This window comes from Trachypithecus francoisi, unplaced genomic scaffold, assembly GCF_009764315.1.
Source record: "Trachypithecus francoisi isolate TF-2019V2 unplaced genomic scaffold, Tfra_2.0 Lachesis_group0, whole genome shotgun sequence".
Taxonomy (NCBI): domain Eukaryota; kingdom Metazoa; phylum Chordata; class Mammalia; order Primates; family Cercopithecidae; genus Trachypithecus; species Trachypithecus francoisi.
The window spans coordinates 27,009,326-27,029,921 of NW_022681453.1; the positions used below are offsets into that span (position 1 = coordinate 27,009,326).

The 20,596-nt window shown below is 39.2% G+C and overlaps 1 protein-coding gene and 1 long non-coding RNA gene across 7 annotated transcripts in view; one reads left to right on the forward strand and one right to left on the reverse strand.

The window, feature by feature from the left end:
- CFAP20DC (CFAP20 domain containing) overlaps window positions 1–20,596 on the reverse strand; it is a 320,674-nt gene that overhangs the window by 56,228 nt on the left and 243,850 nt on the right. For 5 of the 6 annotated variants that reach the window (XM_033210293.1, XM_033210292.1, XM_033210295.1 and 2 more), the window contains one exon: window positions 10,867–10,928. In XM_033210293.1, coding sequence (XP_033066184.1) covers window positions 10,867–10,928 — 62 coding nt within the window. Of the gene's footprint in view, window positions 1–10,866; window positions 10,929–12,770; window positions 13,092–20,596 lie in introns of those variants that run through there. The other variant, XR_004436919.1, reaches the window with a different exon arrangement.
- LOC117083070 overlaps window positions 14,464–20,596 on the forward strand; it is a 220,275-nt gene continuing 214,142 nt past the window's right edge. Inside the window, exon 1 of the long non-coding RNA XR_004436922.1 lies at window positions 14,464–14,568. This is a non-coding gene — a long non-coding RNA (uncharacterized LOC117083070). The remainder of the gene's footprint in view (window positions 14,569–20,596) is intronic.

Consider the following 20,596-nt stretch of genomic DNA (forward strand, 5'->3'; position numbering starts at 1 on the left):
ACAATCATGTCATCTGCAAACAGGGACAATTTGACTTCTTCTTTTCCTAACTGGATACCCTTGATTTCTTTCTCTTGCCTGATTGCCCTAGCCAGAACTTCCAACACTATGTTGAATAGGAGTGGTGAGAGAGGGCATCCCTGTCTTGTGCCAGTTTTCAAAGGGAATTTTTCCAGTTTTTGCCCATTCAGTATGATATTAGCTGTGGGTTTGTCGTAAATAGCTGTTATTATTTTGAGGTACGTTCCATCAATACCGAATTTATTGAGCGTTTTTAGCATAAAGGGCTGTTGAATTTTGTCAAAAGCCTTTTCTGCATCTATTGAGATAATCATGTGGTTCTTGTCTTTGGTTCTGTTTATATGCTGGATTACGTTTATTGATTTGCGAATGTTGAACCAGCCTTGCATCTCAGGGATGAAGCCCACTTGATCATGGTGGATAAGCTTTTTGATGTGCTGCTGAATCTGGTTTGCCAGTATTTTATTGAGAATTTTTGCATCGATGTTCATCAGGGATATTGGTCTAAAATTCTCTTTTTTTGTTGTGTCTCTGCCAGGCTTTGGTATCAGGATGATGTTGGCCTCATAAAAAGAGTTAGGGAGGATTCCCTCTTTTTCTATTGATTGGAATAGTTTCAGAAGGAATGGTACCAGCTCCTCCTTGTACCTCTGGTAGAATTCAGCTGTGAATCCATCTGGTCCTGGACTTTTTTTGGTGGGTAGGCTATTAATTGTTGCCTCAATTTCAGAGCCTGTTATTGGTCTATTCAGGGATTCAACTTCTTCCTGGTTCAGTCTTGGGAGAGTGTAAGTGTCCAGGAAATTATCCATTTCTTCTAGATTTTCTAGTTGATTTGCGTAGAGGCATTTATAGTATTCTCTGATGGTTGTTTGTATTTCTGTGGGGTTGGTGGTGATATCCCCTTTATCATTTTTTATTGCGTCTATTAGATTCCTCTCTCTTTTCTTCTTTATTAGTCTTGCTAGCGGTCTGTCAATTTTGTTGATCTTTTCCAAAAACCAACTCCTGGATTCATTGATTTTTTGGAGGGTTTTTTGTGACTTTATCTCCTTCAGTTCTGCTCTGATCTTAGTTATTTCTTGCCTTCTGCTAGCTTTTGAATGTGTTTGCTCTTGCCTCTCTAGTTCTTTTAATTGTGATGTTAAGTGTCAATTTTAGATCTTTCCTGCTTTCTCTTGTGGGCATTTAGTGCTATAAATTTCCCTCTACACACTGCTTTAAATGTGTCCCAGAGATTCTGGTATGTTGTATCTTTGTTCTCATTGGTTTCAAAGAACATCTTTATTTCTGCTTTCATTTCGTTATGTACCCAGTAGTCATTCAGGAGCAGGTTGTTCAGTTTCCATGTAGTTGAGCGGTTTGATTGAGTTTCTTAGTCCTGAGTTCTAGTTTGATTGCACTGTGGTCTGAGAGACAGTTTGTTATAATTTCTGTTCTTGTACATTTGCTGAGGAGTGCTTTACTTCCAATTATGTGGTCAATTTTGGAATAAGTGCGATGTGGTGCTGAGAAGAATGTATATTCTGTTGATTTGGGGTGGAGAGTTCTATAGATGTCTATTAGGTCCGCTTGGTACAGAGATGAGTTCAATTCCTGGATATCCTTGTTAACTTTCTGTCTCGTTGATCTGTCTAATGTTGACAGTGGAGTGTTGAAATCTCCCATTATTATTGTATGGGAGTCTAAGTCTCTTTGTAGGTCTCTAAGGACTTGCTTTATGAATCTGGGTGCTCCTGTATTGGGTGCATAGATATTTAGGAGAGTTAGCTCTTCCTGTTGAATTGATCCCTTTACCATTATGTAATGGCCTTCTTTGTCTCTTTTGATCTTTGATGGTTTAAAGTCTGTTTTATCAGAGACTAGGATTGCAACCCCTGCTTTTTTTTGTTCTCCATTTGCTTGGTAGATCTTCCTCCATCCCTTTATTTTGAGCCTATGTATGTCTCTGCATGTGAGATGGGTCTCCTGAATACAGCAGACTGATGGGTCTTGACTCTTGATCCAGTTTGCCAGTCTGTGTCTTTTAATTGGAGCATTTAGTCCATTGACATTTAAGGTTAATATTGTTCTGTGTGAACTTGATCCTGTCATTATGATATTAACTGGTTATTTTGCTCGTTAGTTGATGCAGTTTCTTCCTAGCCTCGATGGTCTTTACATTTTGGCATGTTTTTGCAATGGCTGGTACCGGTTGTTCCTTTCCATGTTTAGGGCTTCCTTCAGGGTCTCTTGTAAGGCAGGCCTGGTGGTGACAAAATCTCTAAGCATTTGCTTATCTGTAAAGGATTTTCTTTCTCCTTCACTGATGAAACTTAGTTTGGCTGGATATGAAATTCTGGGTTGAAAATTCTTTTCTTTAAGAATGTTGAATATTGGCCCCCTCTCTCTTCTGGCTTGTAGAGTTTCTGCCGAGAGATCTGCTGTTATTCTGATGGGCTTCCCTTTGTGGGTAACCCGACCTTTCTCTCTGGCTGCCCTTAAGATTTTTTCCTTCATTTCAAGTTTGGTGAATCTGGCAATTACGTGTCTTGGAGTTGCTCTTCTCGAGGAGTATCTTTGTGGCGTTCTCTGTATTTCCTGAATTTGAATGTTGGCCTGCCCTACTAGGTTGGGGAGTTCTCCTGGATGATATCCTGAAGAGTGTTTTCCAACTTGGTTCCATTTTCCCCCTCACTTTCAGGCACCCCAATCAGACGTAGATTTGGTCTTTTTACATAATCCCATACTTCTTGCAGGCTTTGTTCATTTCTTTTTCTTCTTTTTTCTTTGGTTTCTCTTCTCGCTTCATTTCATTCATTTGATCTTCAATCGCTGATACTCTTTCTTCCAGTTGATCGAGTCGGTTACTGAAGCTTGTGCATTTGTCACGTATTTCTCGTGTCATGGTTTTCATCTCTGTCATTTCGTTTATGACCTTCTCTGCATTAATTATTCTAGCTGTCAATTCTTCCACTCTTTTTTCAAGATTTTTAGTTTCTTTGCGCTGGGTACGTAATTCCTCCTTTAGCTCTGAGAAGTTTGATGGGCTGAAGCCTTCTTCTCTCATCTCGTCAAAGTCATTCTCTGACCAGCTTTGATCCATTGCTGGCGATGGGCTGCGCTCCTTTGCAGGGGGAGATGCGCTCTTATTTTTTGAATTTCCAGCTTTTCCGCCCTGCTTCTTCCCCATCTTTGTGGTTTTATCTGTCTCTGGTCTTTGATGACGGTGACGTACTGATGGGGTTTTGGTGTAGGTGTCCTTCCTGTTTGATAGTTTTCCGTCTGACAGTCAGAAGGACTGTCTGTTGGTCTGTTGGAGATTGCTTGAGGTCCATTCCAGACCCTGTTTGCCTGGGTATCAGCAGCAGAGGTTGCCGAAGATAGAATATTGCTGAACAGCGAGTGTACCTGTCTGATTCTTCCTTTGGAAGTTTCCTCTCAGGGATGACTCCACCCTGTGAGGTGTGGGGTATCAGACTGCCCCTAGTGGGGGATGTCTCCCAGCTAGGCTACTCAGGGGTCAGGGACCCACCTGAGCAGGCAGTCTGTCCGTTCTCGGATCTCAACCTCCGCGTTGGGAGATCCATGGCTCTCCCCAAAGCTGTCAGACAGAGTCGTTCGCCTCTGCACCAGCCCCCGCTGCTTCCCCTATTCGACCTCAGCTGTGGGCTGTCCCCAGAGGTGGAGTCTACAGAGACAGGCAGGTTTCCTTGAGCTGCTGTGAGCTCCACCCAGTTCGAGCTTCCCAGCGGCTTTGTTTACCTACTTAAGCCTCGGCAATGGCGGGCGCCCCTCCCCCAGCCTCACTGCTGCCTTGCGGATAGATCGCGGCAGACTGCTGTGTTAGCAGTGAGGGAGGCTCCGTGGGCGTGGGACCCTCCCGCCAGGTGTGGGATATATTCTCCTGGTGTGCCTGTTTCCTTAAAGCGCAGTATTGGGGTGGGAGTTACCCGATTTTCCAGGTGTTGTGTGTCTCAGTTCCCCTGGCTAGGAAAACGGATTTCCTTCCCCCTTGCGCTTCCAGGTGAGGCGATGCCTCGCCCTGCTTCAGCTCACGCCGGTCAGGCTGCAGCAGCTGACCAGCACCGATTGTCTGGCACTCCCTAGAGAGATGACCCCAGTACCTCAGTTGAAAATGCAGAAATCACCGGTCTTCTGTGTCACTCGCGCTGGGAGTTGGAAACTGGAGCTGTTCCTATTCGGCCATCTTGCTCCGCCCCCGCCTTTGGTTTCATAATCAAATCATTATGATTTAATGCAAAAATCTGGATAATAGGAAACAGCAATAACACTGTGTTTTGAGAAACAAAATGTTTGCTTAGTTAATAAGGAAGTCCTCTGTCACGTCTTGTTTTGAAGGAGGACTATTTGTTAAAAATTCAACTTGCTTGTTTTAAAATGATCCAAACTTAATCATTTGAAGAGGAACATTAAAGTTCTGTACTTAATTTTATTAATTTATGCATTTTCTCTCTTTTGTGATGGGAAGCTAAAAATCTTAATCAATAGAAGAGATGCCCATCAGGTTGCATTGTGACAATTGGAAAGGAAAAAAAAAAAACGATGCCACTGCTGTCAGTCTGGAGGAGCCACACGGGTTACAATGACAGACCAGATTGCCTTGGCCAGGCCGGCTGAGCCAGCGGGAACTGAGGTCAGTGGTTACTAATCATTTGTCAAAGACTGCAGGGCTTCATCAGATAATTGTGGTTATAAGTATGTTTATATCACACAAACATGTGGCAAGGCTGCAAAGGATTCAGGCCCTAACACAATCTGCAATGACATTTTTAAAAACTACAGATAAGTGATAAATCATTGAGCAAACACTTTAGAAAATCATGCCATTCTTTGCTGTTTGAGTATTCTGACTTATTTTGTGTATTATATATTTCCATGAACATTTAGAACCTTGCAAAGCCTTTGACTACATTCCTTCCTCCCCCTAATTTTCCAGTGAGTTGTAAAAATAGCAAGTATAATCATCATTTGAAACGAAAGACTAGTTATTGACTCCATCTCTATGAACAGACAACCAGAAGGTAATCACAGCTTATTTCATAAAACTCATTCCTGAGCAGGAATATCTTACGTTGTTCTGAAGAGTCTGTATAAGCTTCTAAATAAATGTGCCTAAGGGACAGCTCTAAACCCCACAAACCAATAGATGGCATTTTAAAATAAATGACTTGAGGCTGCAAACGGCATCCATTTTGCTCTGTTTGGCAGCATGGAAGTGTACATGCTAGGAAATGTTTCTCAACATGAATGAAGTGTGAAATTGTTTCCTCCTACCACACACTTCTCTAAATTATGTGAGATTATGTTAGTCATTTCTGCACCTTGTCATAGAGGCTGTCAGTGCCCTAAGAGACAATGTTTGGTGGACGCTGGAGGCAAGGGCCCCAGCATCTGAGATGCTGCTTAAATATCAGTTAGTGTGTTAGGAAAAAATAATGGAAAATATCACCCCATGCCTAACAGCACAAGAGGAAATGGCTTTGTTGCAAATCTAGACACGCAAGGGTATGATGAAGTGAACCATATATATTTCAATTCCTAGATTGTAAACTTCTGAGGAAAATGATTACTGTTGCATCCCACCTTGATCCAATGTCAAGCACTGCCCTATGAGTGAAAGTGAATGACTTTACTGTGAGAAAAACAATATATGAATATATGCAGCATTTTAGCTATTTTCATTCTAGAGCTAACTCTTTAAAACCCAAATTTACCTGCCTTGCGGATTGTATATTGTCTTTATTTTAATCCTACACACAAAAAACTAAGAAGATAATCATGTTGCAGAAATAAAAAATCTTTCCAGACTAAAATGTGCATGAGTGATCACTCCATTCCAGCCTAGGTGACAGAGTGAGGCTGTCTTCAAAAAAAAAAAAAAAAAAGAAAGAAAGAAATAGGAAAAAAAAATGTGCGTGAAAGACTGGGGATACTGGTTGTTCTGTTACATTAATAAAGCTAATTGAAAGGTGATTCTCTAAACATGTATATATGTGGGCACTAGTTTATGCAATTTAAAAACCTTAGGATTTTCGGTCTCTGGAGTAGTTGCAGATATCTCACTGAGGCTCATGTGGCCACCACATTTTCCAGAGGTCACCATTATGCTTTCCTCTCTATGGAAGTGCTTGTCTACACCACCCCGTCTCTGCCTTATTGGTATTACTCTAATCACAGCCACACTTAATTCAGGAAACCAAGAGCCTACCTGCTTTTTATGTAATGTTCAGAGCCTCCATACCAGAACTTTCAATCAAGGGTTCAAGTTAGATGCTTGTTTATCCAAGAGGGTGGACTTCAGAGAACTGCCTTCTCATTTCTTATATTTTTTCATATTAATTATCAATATCCCTTAAATTTAAAGTTCTATATTTTAGGGTCCAAAGCATTGGGATACTAATTGTAAGAAATATAATAAATACAGATCTTAAGAAGAATTAGAGCTTTCCATTTAAAGTCAAATTACATGCATTACGTGACTCAATTTATTCCATTTTTATATGATGATATATACTGACCTCATAATTTTATCATCTTCTGTATTTATGGCCCAATAATGCCTTCCTGCCAATTCTCCTAAGCTGCTGAATTTATGAACCAAGAGGCAAGTCACATAATCTGCAGGTTTTCTGAATGGTTACATAGTAAGTTTTTAGGAAACTGGTAGATAACTTGCTGGCAAATGGGGTTGGTAGTATTTTATTTTTGGCTTTAGAATTTGGCCTTTTTGGACAAAGCTGGAGGCGTCACGCTACCTGACTTCAAACTATACTACAAGGCTACAGTAACCAAAACAGCATGGTACTGGTACCACAACAGAGATATAGACCAATGGAACAGAACAGAGTCCTCAGAAATAATACCACACATCTACAGCCATCTGATCTTTGACAAACCTGAGAGAAACAAGAAATGGGGAAAGGATTCCTATTTAATAAATGGTGCTGGGAAAATTGGCTAGCCATAAGTAGAAAGCTGAAACTGGATCCTTTCCTTACTCCTTATACGAAGATTAATTCAAGATGGATTAGAGACTTAAATGTTAGACCTAATACCATAAAAACCCTAGAAGAAAATCTAGGTAGTACCATTCAGGACATAGGCATGGGCAAGGACTTCATGTCTAAAACACCAAAAGCAACGGCAGCAAAAGCCAAAATTGGCAAATGGGATCTCATTAAACTAAAGAGCTTTTGCACAGCAAAAGAAACTACCATCAGAGTGAACAGGCAACCTACAGAATGGGAGAAAATTTTTGCAATCTACTCATCTGACAAAGGGCTAATATCCAGAATCTACAAAGAACTCAAACAAATATACAAGAAAAAAACAAACAACCCCATCAAAAAGTGGGGAAAGGATATGAACAGACATTTCTCAAAAGAAGATATCCATACAGCCAACAGACACATGAAAAAATGCTCATCATCACTCGCCATCAGAGAAATGCAAATCAAAACCACAATGAGATACCATCTCACACCAGTTAGAATGGCAATCATTAAGAAGTCAGGAAACAACAGGTGCTGGAGAGGATGTGGAGAAATAGGAACACTTTTACACTGTTGTTGGGATTGTAAACTAGTTCAACCATTATGGAAAACAGTATGGCGATTCCTCAAGGATCTAGAACTAGATGTACCATATGACCCAGCCATCCCACTACTGGGTATATACCCAAAGGATTATAAATTACTCTACTACAAAGACACATGCACACGTATGTTTATTGCGGCACTATTCACAATAGCAAAGACTTGGAATCAACCCAAATGTCCATCTGTGACAGACTGGAGTAAGAAAATGTGGCATATATACACCATGGAATACTATGCAGCCATCAAAAAGGATGAGTTTGCGTCCTTTGTAGGGACATGGATGCAGCTGGAAACCATCATTCTTAGCAAACTATCACAAGAAGAGAAAACCAAACACCGCATGTTCTCACTCATAGGTGGGAACTGAACAATGAGATCACTTGGACTCGGGAAGGGGAACATCACACACTGGGGCCTATCATGGGGAGGGAGGAGGAGGGAGGGATTGCATTGGGGAGTTATACATGATATAAATGATGAATTGATGGGTGCTGACGAGTTGATGGGTGCAGCACACCAACCTGGTATAAGTATACATATGTAACAAACCTGCACGTTATGCACATGTACCCTAGAACTTAAAGTATAAAAAAAAAAAAAAAAAAGAAATAGTGAAGCTGTTCAGAAGGCCACATGTTATCTTTAGAACAAAAAATATAACTGGAAAAAAGTCAAAAAAAAAAAAAGAATTTGGCCTTTTTATTTCATTATGCAGAAATGTAAATTAATTGTTCTTAAATAAATGAACATTTAATTGGTTTCATAAGATATGCTAACTGGTGAATGACTTAATATTCTATCTTGACAGTATATCTTTGGAAATCAATTTGTAAAAGAGATATTTAAAGTTGCATATTACCACATCTAGATATTAATTCATTTATTCAATTATCCATCCAATATTTATGAAGTACGTTTTCTATACAGGACAATGAAATAAAAGTAGTGTGATCCTTCAATGGCGAGACTGGTTTATGAAGTAAAGGCTATTATGAGTCTTGTAAAAGTCACAGAATCATAAAGTTGGAATTGGCCTCAGAGAGCATGCAACTCAAGTCATTGCTTTTACACATGAGGGTATTCATATTATTAAAAAGATCTGGAGAGGTCAGAGGCTTGCCTGAGATTATGAGAATTAGGTCCCCTTTCTCCTTTTATTGAAACAAATGGCTCCACTGTCTAACATATCTTACTATCATTCTCATTTGTTCAGACTACAAATTAGTTCTTTTTTTTTTTTTTTTTTTGAGACAGAGTCTCACTCTGTCGCCCAGAATGGAGTGCACTTGTGCCATCTTGGCTCACTGTAACCTCTGCTTCCTGGGTTCAAGCAATTCTCGTGCCTCAGCCTCCTGAGTAGCTGGAATTATAGGCATACGCCACCATACCCGGCTAACTTTTGTATTTTTATTAGAGGCGTGGTTTCACCATGTTGGCCAGGCTTGTCTCAAACTCCTGATTTCAGGTGATCCATCCGCCTTGGTCTCCCAAAGTGCTGGGATTATAGGCATGAGCCACCATGCCTGGCCCAAATTCTTCATTTGTTATAATTTGGACCAAAGTTGGATTTCCAGTTACCTTGAAAGCTTACTCATACATAGAGAAAAATAATTTGTTAGGCAAATCTAGATGAGCTGCAAGATTCTTAGTGATGTGTTCATCTATCAAGAGATAGCTAATTTTAAGAATGTTAAAACACCTTCTTATATATATTGAAATTCTAATCTCAGTTTTAAACTCTTTAGTATATCTATTTATGATAGTGACAATTCACCCTACTAGGTAACATGAACGAATGACCAGAGCAGGTGTACAGAATAGAAACATTTAGAAGAGATTACTAGTAAAGAACATTTACTCATCTGTGTCATGAATATTCTGGGTCCCAATAAAAGTCCTGTAAACCATTTACGTGGTTTCCTGGAAGCCATGTTCATTTTACATGGCTTGGTTCATTGTTTATTGCTGACTGGACCAGAATGGGTACTTGGCCCAAGCTACACTAATCATTCTCTCTTGAAAAAGGAAGTTCAGACGTAGTCTGTGAGCCTCTACATGTATGTTGAACTGTGATATGTAAACTCAAGAGCTGTCAAATGGCCATATGTGGACCATGGAGCAGAGAAAGCTGGTCCTTAGATGAATGCAGCAGAGGAAGCAAGCAGAGATGGAGTGAAGAGACTGCCTGGCTGCCTCTTGCCTTTCTAGTTCCAGTTTCAGGCCCCTCCTGAGGCCTGGCAGCCTCTGAGTTCTAGAATACAGCCCTGTATCTTATTCAACAACCATCCGCCAACCCGTCTTTCTTACTCTTTCTCCTTATCTCTTTCTGTCTTTTAATACTAGCTAAGCTGTTTTGTAGTGTGTAACCAAAGAGTCTTAACTCAGACACCATGCAATAGTTAACACACCCTCCGTAGGACAGCCCACAGTACAGGTCAGATGCATTTGGATAATGAAGTGCATTACAGTAACTAAGACTCTGTAGGTAGGCTTAAGATATATGGACTTTTCAATAATTTCCTAGTGTATGATAAATACTGATAAGGTAATACTGATTTATATGGATAAAGTAGCTTATATACTTATTTATCAGAAAGTTATAGAATAATAAAACATGTATTTCAAAACTCAAATTCAGATCCGCTTGTTCCCAACGAACCAAAAATAATGAGGTTTTTCCATAGTGACAAATGACTCATACCAATGACATTTTTGAAATAAAATAATTTTGAGATTATAAACTTTCAAAGCTATGAAAAAAGAGACTGGTCATTTGAACTTTTATAAACTATCTTGATAAATTTAAGGGCACCAGATGATACAAAAAATATTTATGCCTAAAATGTACCAAACATCAGACACCTATTAAAATAAAATAGTTATGCAAATAAAGTAATCAATAAATTAACACTTAGTGAGAACTTGCTATGTGCCAAGAACTGTTCTAAGAATTTTTCATTTGAATCTCCCCAAAATTCTATGAAATAATTCTTATGCCTGAATTACATGGAGTCAAATGACTTACCCAAAATTTCACAGCTCGTAAAAGGTAGATATTTAAACCTAGGTAGACTGTTACTACTATTCTAAAGTCCAAAGAAGACAAGTAGATAAACTAGGACTTTGAAAGAACGTAAGTTTAGAAGCTAGAAGTTTTGGAAAACAATTCAGAAAACCAAAAAAAATGTACAATCTTCTAAGTTAAAAAAAACAAACAAACATGTAGATTATTAATGATTCTTACCGGGGGTTAGAAGGAGAAGGTGGGTTCATTTCTTTCTGATAGTGGTGACCCTGGTTGACAGGCTGTAAAAGACAAAACATTTGTGAATGTTTAATCAGCACAGACCTATTTACATGTACATTCACATGCACTCTCATTACTGTAACTGTTTCCTTGGACACAACCCACAAGAAGGGTATGGGTTTATTTTACAGATCCAGCAAATTGCAGAGTGGTATAAACGAGAAATCACATTTATTATTATTATTATTTTCGTGGCCCAGTCATTGGACCTCAAAGCATCTATGATGTAATTAAAGTTCATTTATTGAAATTTTCCTCTTTGTGGAATTTTTATGCTGTTAACATTGGTTGATATTTTCAGACACAGGAAAACAAAACCAAACAAGATATCTCATGGAACTAATGCTGCAGTTCAAGCATCATTAATAACAGAAACCCAGACACACAGAAAACATATTTAGTCTCAATGTTAGTAAGTTTGTAAAGATAATTTCTATTACCACTAATGAAAATTACACATGTAAATCTTAGGTCAAGGTGGTCATTTTCGCCAAGTGTATAACACAACCTCAAGTACTGATCAATAAGCTGAAAAAAACGATGCCAATACCTAACAAAAATGTGAAATCTCAAATATTCCCTCCACAAGAAATCTTTCAGTTACATTTCAAAACAGAGCTGAACAACTATATCTCATGTAGCCTTAAACACTTGCTTCCAACGGGACTTGATCTTTTTCCTTTGTTCTATAAAGGGAGAAAATTCCGTCCTCTGTTTGAACATCAGCTCTAAGCATTTATGTGGTTAGCAACAACGCTTCTAATAAGAAATCATTTTCAACGTTCTCATTTTATTACAATTTAGTTTGGTATACATGTTTAAATTGCATTCAGAGAGCTTTAGCTACTTCCATACCCAGTGGAGTTGGTGTTAAGTGTTTCTCACCCATCATAATGTGGCCCCTGACTGAGGAAAACAACGTAGCCATGGTGCCTGTATATATAGAGTTCATACTCCTTAGTTTCCAGATATTTCTCATTACAATAAGTCTCAAAATATTAATGATGTAGGTGATGGGAATTCTTCAGAGTAAACTGTCTTCCTCTATAAATTATCTGTTGGAAGTGTTCCTTTAATTTAAATCAAACACCCCATCTGATAATCACAGTCACTTAGCCTGACTACCTGTTATGCACCATGAATTTAAATGTACTCAGATACTTTGGTAATTGAACCAATATCAATGCATCACCATTTCAGTAATAAGAAACAACAGCTGGGAGAATAGTGGAAGGAAAAACATGTCATAAGACATATTTGATCTCACTAGAGAAATAAGACTTTCAGCGATTTGCAAGTGAAATTTGGTTCTATGATTTAGGCTTTATTATTTCACAGCAAAAAAGAAATTAGCAAGCAAAGGGCCTAACAGGTTCTCTGGAAGAACTCGCACTGGTATAGAAATACTCCCAATAACAAATTCATTGGTATTCGTCCAGTATTTCAGCTGTACTCAGGCCTCCAGTGAATGGACCTCTGCCTATTTATTTTCAGAGGCATTTCCATAACTCTCTAAGCATCACAGTCCTGATATTCAGGTGAATTTCCATTTCTTAATTTTATACTATTAATTCTATTTATACCCATCCCCAAACCTCTATTCCAAATGACTTACTCCATCCCTTGGAAAATAGAAGTAGTTACAGAATCCTATCTTGTTTGTGACTCAGCCCCTCCTCGCTTTGGACTATACAGACTGATCCGTTTCCATCTTTGCTCATAGTGATTTTTAAGTGTTAGAAAAACAAAAAAGTAACCAATGGAAACTTTTCAAATAAAAACTGCTGACATGAACAGATAGAAAGGTGAACAACTAGCTGTCGGAAGCCAGACATCCTCACCTACAAATGGATATTGATGGAGTTCAGGACATGGCATTCGCAGTAGCAGGAAGGTCACTCTCACTTTCCCCTGTTCTCCCCTGCAGCTGGTCATAAAACATAGGTAGGATTTTCTGACCACCTCCTGGAGCAGGTCATAATATGCTCATTTGAGAGATGCCCTCCCTATCCCCTGAAGAAAGGAACATCCTTATCTCTGAAGACACAATGACACAGAAGAATCTGAACAAAGGTTTTGCTGATTTTCTTCGTTTATGTCCATTAGCTCATATCTCCTTTGCCCAATCACGTTTCTCCACCACTTTCCCCTCTTCATCAAACCTAGAGTAAAAATATTCAAGTTTCACTGTTTGTTCAGTTCTTCATTTCCTTATAAAGACTCCTGCATCATGGAAAATTTACATGAAATAAATTTGCATGTTTTTCTTTTGCTAATCTGTCTTTTGTTACAACAGAGGCCTTGGATATGAATCAGGATGGATGAGAAAAAGATATTTTTCCTCCCCTACAATATGTTTATATACATATGTAGCAGTAAACCTATTTCTAGGTAGGTAGCGTGCTGTGAAAGTACCAATGAAATAATACAGAATTTGTTTCGATTTTGGCATTCAGCCATACCTAGAGAATATCGTAAGTAGATGCAAAGGGATGGCAATCAGTATCTACAATGAACTATGACTATCATCATAATGGCAGTGACTGATAGTTATTGAGTACTTATGCTAATTCTTGGTAGATATGATCTCATTTGATCCTCAGAGCAATTCTATGAAATAAATAGGATGAACAACTCCATTTAACAGAAGAGGAAATTGACACTGGGTATTAACCCAGGATCATGCCTGCCGGGAAGAGTGGAGCTAGAATGGGAACCCAGGCAGTCTGAGTCCACAGCTTACCTTCCTAACCACTTGTCTGTAGTGTTTATTCCAGCTAGAGAGTGCATCTAGAGTGGTGACTATTTAAGTTTTTGAATAACAAATATGACAAAATCAGTTCCGTTTGTGGCAGGAAAAGAAAAGTGACTCTGAAGAAATACATTTATTTGAAATATATACGACTCTCCTGACCACAAATTAAATTCATTGGTTTTATTCTCAAGATATGTCATTATGTATTTAAAAATAAAAAAATGAATTTTGCCACATTACTAAATTTGGGACAATCATAAAATATAATAGACAGTACTCTGAGAATAAGAAAAGTTTATTTTCTGGGGTGACTTTCATAGTCACTAAACACAGAACAACTTGCACATTTCAATCTTTCCTCCTGACAGTACAGATATTACACTGACTCTAATATCAGTTTTTGTATATCATTTCTATAGTTGTATAAGAACATCTGCTCATATGAATTATCTGCAGCTTAGCACAATCAGCTACATATCTTTTTAGTTCAGAAGGATAAAAGAAAACTCATTCTACCCAAAGAGACCTGAGAAGTTAATGAATCTGTAGATTAGAATAAATTAAAACCTATTAACTATAAAGAGCCTGAAATGCCAATATATTATATTTTGAATACACAGCAACCAGGAATATCATGCAAAAACGCTGATATGCTGTCGAACAAAGAAAAGGAACAGATCCCAGAAACTGAGGACCTTGGCCTTTTGGTGGTGCTGTTGCTATGTGCTAGTGCCAGGCAAACAGTATTCATATAAAATTAACTACCAGGGAGCACAAGAAGCTTTGCTTTTCCATGATCAAGCTGCTAGAGATTTTGGGGTGAGGGAGCGAAATGAAGGCTAAATAAAAGAACAGGAGATAAGATAATCCTGCCATGTTAAAAGGTAAAAACAATATTTTTATGTTGTTATGTGAAACCTATGAAAATGGCAATAATGTTGTTGCAAGGTTAATCACGACCATAAATAATTTGTCTGAGAACCTCACCATATGCTGGCAATTTTATTAAGTGTATTTTGCCTCGTTATTCTCCAAATATTATGCTCTGCAACATGCCATGTTGATGGATGCATGCAATGAGTTTTTCTTTTCCTTTTTTCTTTTTTGTAAGCTAGAGACTTATGTGCTTGATATTAGCTTACCGGAATTCTTTTTTTTTTTTTCCAAGAGATGGGGTCTCATTATGTCACCCACACGGGCTCTGAATTCCTGGGCTAAAATCCTCCTTAGCCTCCCAATTAGCTGGGAATACAGACCTGTGCCACCACGCCCCGGTCAGGTTATGTTAATTATTAACTTGAAGGAATGACAGCTTTGGGGCATCTGCTCACAGGGAAGCTGCACAATAAACCTACTTTTCTTGAATCTACATTTGAGGAGGGACAGTGAAATGAAATATTCAAATAATGAAATAATAAAGGAGTTTATTTGTAAGGATCTGAGGGAGTCAGTCTGTATGCCAACGGTTAAACTCACATCAAAACAAGCACTACAGAATCTCTGCTTACTCTTTCAGGTCTCCTTACTCTTTCAGGTCTCAGTCATCATAAAAAGGGGAAATGTCCTAGAAATTCTGTTTTGATCACTCAAGTGGCCGTTTGAAGAGAATAACCTCAGCGGAGCAGCAGTTGACAGTCAGTGTGAGCTTACTCTGCTAAGCACCGGGCACATGCATTTCATGTACTCATTCGATTTGCATAATGCCAACATTAGGAAGGTTCTTTTATTATTCCCATTTCAGAGATGATCATGTCCAGAAATGGCAGAGCTGGGATTTGAGCCCAGGTTGACGGATCTAGAATTTATATTTGTTTGGGCATCACGTGAAGCAGTGTCCATTGATAGCTATTCTTATTCCTTAAAAAAACAAACACACACACACGCATACCACACACACACACACACACACACACGACATGACTTTATGCTATCGTCAATCAAAATCCTTCACCAAGATAAAATTCACTTAAAATTCATTATAACTAACTCCTATCACCCTTCCGAAGGCTGCCGAGAGCCCAGTTTGTGAATAAATCTCACGAGGGCTACTCCTAACAGAAACTCTCCAAAATTGATTACTTGTAGCCTGGTTTCCACAGAAGTTGTAAAGTATTGTTTTAATTGAATTTGGTTCTAAGTTAGAAACTTTGAAAAATTTATCTGTCAAAGGCCAATGGATTTCTCAGTAGGCTTGATTTATTTAGCAAGAGATGCCTACAAAAGCCAATTTGCTATGAGGAATATGGTTACATTTAATTACACTTTTAAATGACTAATTTATTATATCTAAACACCTTTTAAACAGTACATATTACTCTGAACTGTACAGATGCTGAGGAATCAAAGTTTGTGGTAAACACAATAGATTTTGCTAAAGACTTCATTTTACTCTGCATAGGCTTTCTGGCTTCAGACTGCAATGTGTGTGAAGTCGTCAGGTAAAAATGCTAAACTGAATGGGACCTGACTACATCTCTTTTTCTTCCTATTGGCAATCAGGTCCTGCTCAGAAGGAGATTTTCCTTTGGGTGTATATTTAATATCCATTTATCAAATCTTGAATTGAAAATATTACATGCATCACTCAGGATTTATTTAAGCAAAGCAAAGCAAAGCTGATGTTTATTTTGGAATCTTGATGAAAATTCCTTGTTTTAGAGTAAAAAATGAATTTTTAAAAATTATGCTTTAAGTTTTGGGATACATGTGCAGGTTTGTTACATAGGTACACATGTGCCATGGTGGTTTGCTGCACCCATCAACCCGTCATCTACATTAGGTATGTCTCCTAATGCTATCTATCCCTCCCCTAGCCCCCAACACTCTGATGGGCCCTGCTGTGTGATGTTCCCCTCCCTGTGTCCATGGGTTCTCATTCTTCAACTCTCACTTATGAGTGAGAACATTCAGTGTTTGGTTTTCTGTTCCTGTGTTAGTTTGCTGAGAATGATCGTTTCCGGCTTCATCCATGTCCCTGCAAAGGACCTGAACTCATATGTAAAAAAGGAATTTTTCAAAACATTATTGATTGATTCATTGAAGTAATGACTGACAACTGGCTGTGATGCCTTGTGCTAGCATTTGTGCTCCAACATAGAAGGTATGGAAGAACACAGGCAGGGTTCTGCCTTCAAGGAATTCACAAGCAGGCTTGGGGATATTGGTAACATTGGTTAGCTGATGTCATATGTGCTGTAATATGTGAAGGTAACAGGGACCCAGAGAGGGAAGCGAATAATTCTGTTCAGGGTGGGATGAGGGTTTAGGAGCGTTTCAGGAAGCAGCGACAAGTGAGTTGGGCCTTCAGAAATAAGCAAAAGGAGGGATAAACAGTCAGAGTACAGAGGATTTCAAGGGCAGTGAAACTACTCTGTATGATACTATAATGGTAGATACATGTCACTATACCTTTGTCCAAATCCATAAAATGCACAACACCAGGAGTGAACCCTAAGGTGAACTACGGAGTTTGGGTGATAATGATGTGTCAATGGAGGTTCATTAATTGTAACACATTACCATTCTGGTGGGGGACACAGATAATAGGGTTCCTCTCAATTTTGTAGTGAACCCAAAACAGCTCAAAAAAATTACAAGTCTTTAATAAAAAATTAGCCAAAAACCAAAAATCCAAAACAGAAATTAAAAAGCCATTTTCTAAGTAGAGAGGGAGCTGCCAGACAGAGAAGAGATGAGCAAGGCATGAGCTGAACACAGGGCACGGCTCACCAAGTGACAGCCAAGTCGACACTGTGGCAGGAGCAGAGTGGCTCCCCTGTGTGTATGTTGGGTGGGGGGTGGGTAGTGAGACAAGCAAAACTCATTTCAAGTGCTATGCAAGCTGACAGAGAAACAAAGGCACTAAAAGGAGGTTATCTTGCTTAAGGAGAGACTCCCCACTGTCCCCACCACCACAGACTTAATTTGGCTTCCTTTTGGAACTTGGAATTCCATTCCCCTCTTGTCTACATGGTGAACTTGAACTCATTCTTGAACTTCAGCTTAACTGTTGTCTTCTCTGTGAAAGCATCCCTGAAACCCACAGGTGGAATCGCCCCCTCTCACGTGTTCCCATAACTCATTATTCTATCACTTGCCATCCTGAGTTACAGTCAGCCATTTACCTGGGCTTCCCCTCCAAAACTGTGAACACCTCAAGCTTGGATAAGGCTTTATCTGTATCCTCAGAAGCCAGCCTAGTTGACAGCACATTGTACCACTCAAAAACATGTGTGTGGAATGAGTGAATATGAGACAGACAAGCAAGCTTGTGGTGAGAGTTTTCAGGGAGCTACTCCTGACTCTTGTGGCAGAGAAGGTGTATCCTTCACAATGAGGCCTGGAGAAGGGCTACAGTGACTTTGGAGCTAAGTCTTGAGGATAATCAGGTCCAAGGTACAGGGATAATGTGCAGAACGCATTTAGAGAATTACAAGTGGGACTACAGAATGGAGTGAAAGGTGGGGTGCAGTGCGAGATGAGGCTGGAGAGAGGGCAAGTCTCAGATCATGGGGGCTCCTGTATGCCAAAGTAAAGAGGTGATGGGGAGTCACTGAAAGGCTTTACATAATGAAGAGATCAGATCAGATCAGCTCTGGGTTTTAGGAAGATCACTAATGTGAATAATAATGATAATAATAATGACAGCTAAACTTCATTTATTAAGTACTTACGTCTCAGATACAGTGCCAAGCATTTTATAAGGGTCACAGCTTGGATTTGAACCGTGGCAATTTGATGTCAGAGCTGATGCTCCTAACCACCAGGTTACAGTGCTTTGACTGGAGGCACAAAGATGTTAGGGGACTATTGAAGGAATTCAGATGAAAAATAAAGTGCATAAACCATAAAAAAGAGCAAAATCATGTCCTTTGCAGCAACATGGATGCAGCTGGAGGCCATTATCCTAAGCAAATTAATGCAGGAACAGAAAACCAAACACTGCATGTTCTCACTTATAAGCAGGAGCTAAACATCAGGTACTCATGGAAATAAATATGTCAACAATAGAAACTGGGGACTGCTAAAGGAGAGAGGGAGGAAGAAGGCAAGGATTGAAAAAGTAACTATTGGGTACTATGCTCAGTGCCTGCATGACTGAATCATTTGTACCTCAATCTCCAGTATCATGCAATGTAGCCTGGTGACAAATGTGCACACGTACCCCCTGAATCTAAAATAAATATTGAAAAAAAATAAAGTGCATAATCTGTCATGGGATTAAGGGGAAAAAAGAAAAATGGAAAAGTGCCAAGGCTGTGGTATTAGGAAGGGTGGGTTAAGAGATAAAAAGGAGAGAGGATTCTTAGGATTTGGAGACCAGACAAATGTGGGATAAAGAAGTGGGAGAAATGAAGATGTCTTCCAAATTTCTGGTTAGAGGATCAATATGGATGTTGACATTATTCACTGAGATAAAAGAAGAGTGGGATAGGCCGGGCATGGTGGCTCACCTGTAATCCCAGCACTTTGGGAGGCGAAGGCGAGTGGATCATTTGAGGTCAGGAGTTTGAGACTAGCCTGGTAAAACCTCATCTCTACTAAAAATACAAAAAATTAGCTGGGCCTGGTGGTGGGCGCCTGTAATCCCAGTTACTCAGGAGGCAGAGGGTGCAGTGAGCCAAGATTGAGCCACCGTACTCCAGTCTGGGCAATAGGGCGAGACTCAGTCTCAAAAAAAAAAAAAAAAAAAAAAAAAGGGATATTATTGTGATGAATAAAGTTATGAATTCTTTTATTTCTTCTTTTTCACTGTCCCTGTGCAAATTTTAAAGAGAAAGGCATGAGCTCTCAAAAAGACCACAATGATGCTTGTAGAATTGCTCTATCTAAACTCTATACAAGCAGCGGGTTACAGAGTTCATTAAGGAATACAATTTTCCATTTGGCGGTAGTTCCAATGTTAGATAGACTGACTCTGATGCAATAATAAACATATCTTATGAGTACCAAAGGTAGACTTTTCAATATTTTCTCTGTCTAAAAAAATCAGACCATTTCAATTTCTCATTTGGTCAAATAGAGGGGTTATTAAGTTCATTACCAAAGGTCTTATTTTTGGCTGTATACTTTTAGAGTGGAATAGAAGTCATGCAGGAGATTTCAGTCCTTCAGAACAGGACAGTGATGAGAACACTGTATCCAGGGCAACCAAGAGTTCAGCCTTTTCAGTCCATAAATAATCATTCCTCAGCTTGCCCTTTGTCATGTTGGTCTCCAAGCTACTTCATGACAGAATGAGCTCGATCAGGAGGCCACTGTTCTCTTTCTTACTTGCAGTTTAAATGACTGCTGTGGAATATTTTATAAGAAAGGCAATGTTTCAATTCTATTGCAAATTGTACTGGTAAAAATCTGCAACTGACTCTTATGATCTTAGCTTGGCTACAAGGATACTCTAACCAGAGTAACCAGAAGTCAGATATTTTTCTGGGTGGGTGGATACTTTTTGGCACCAAGGCTGCCAGAGGTGTTATGTATGCTTGATAGTTGTGTTTAATGAAAGCACAATTGAGGCGAGAGAAACCTGAAGGTAGGCAAGGTAGGGATAAAGAGCATTAATCCCCCCATCAAACCAAATGGAATTTCTCCATGAAGACTTGTGTAAATTCTCCCCAGAGCACAGAAATCTCACCTTCCATGGGATATCCAGATATCCAGTGGATAACACTCATTTGTCAACTGAGTCACCACATCATGGTGGTCAGGAGCCCAGACTTAGGAGTCAGACCAGGTTAGGTCTGATTCACTTTACTCAAGAGCCTCCTTACTCAAGAGCTCTGCAACAGTGCTTACCACACAGAGTAGCCATGTAACTACTAGTAAACTACTAGTAAACTAGATAACATGCAAGGCATTAGGTGCCAGGGCCTCTGAGATTTCCAAGATCTACAAAGATGTTGGAGACCTGGA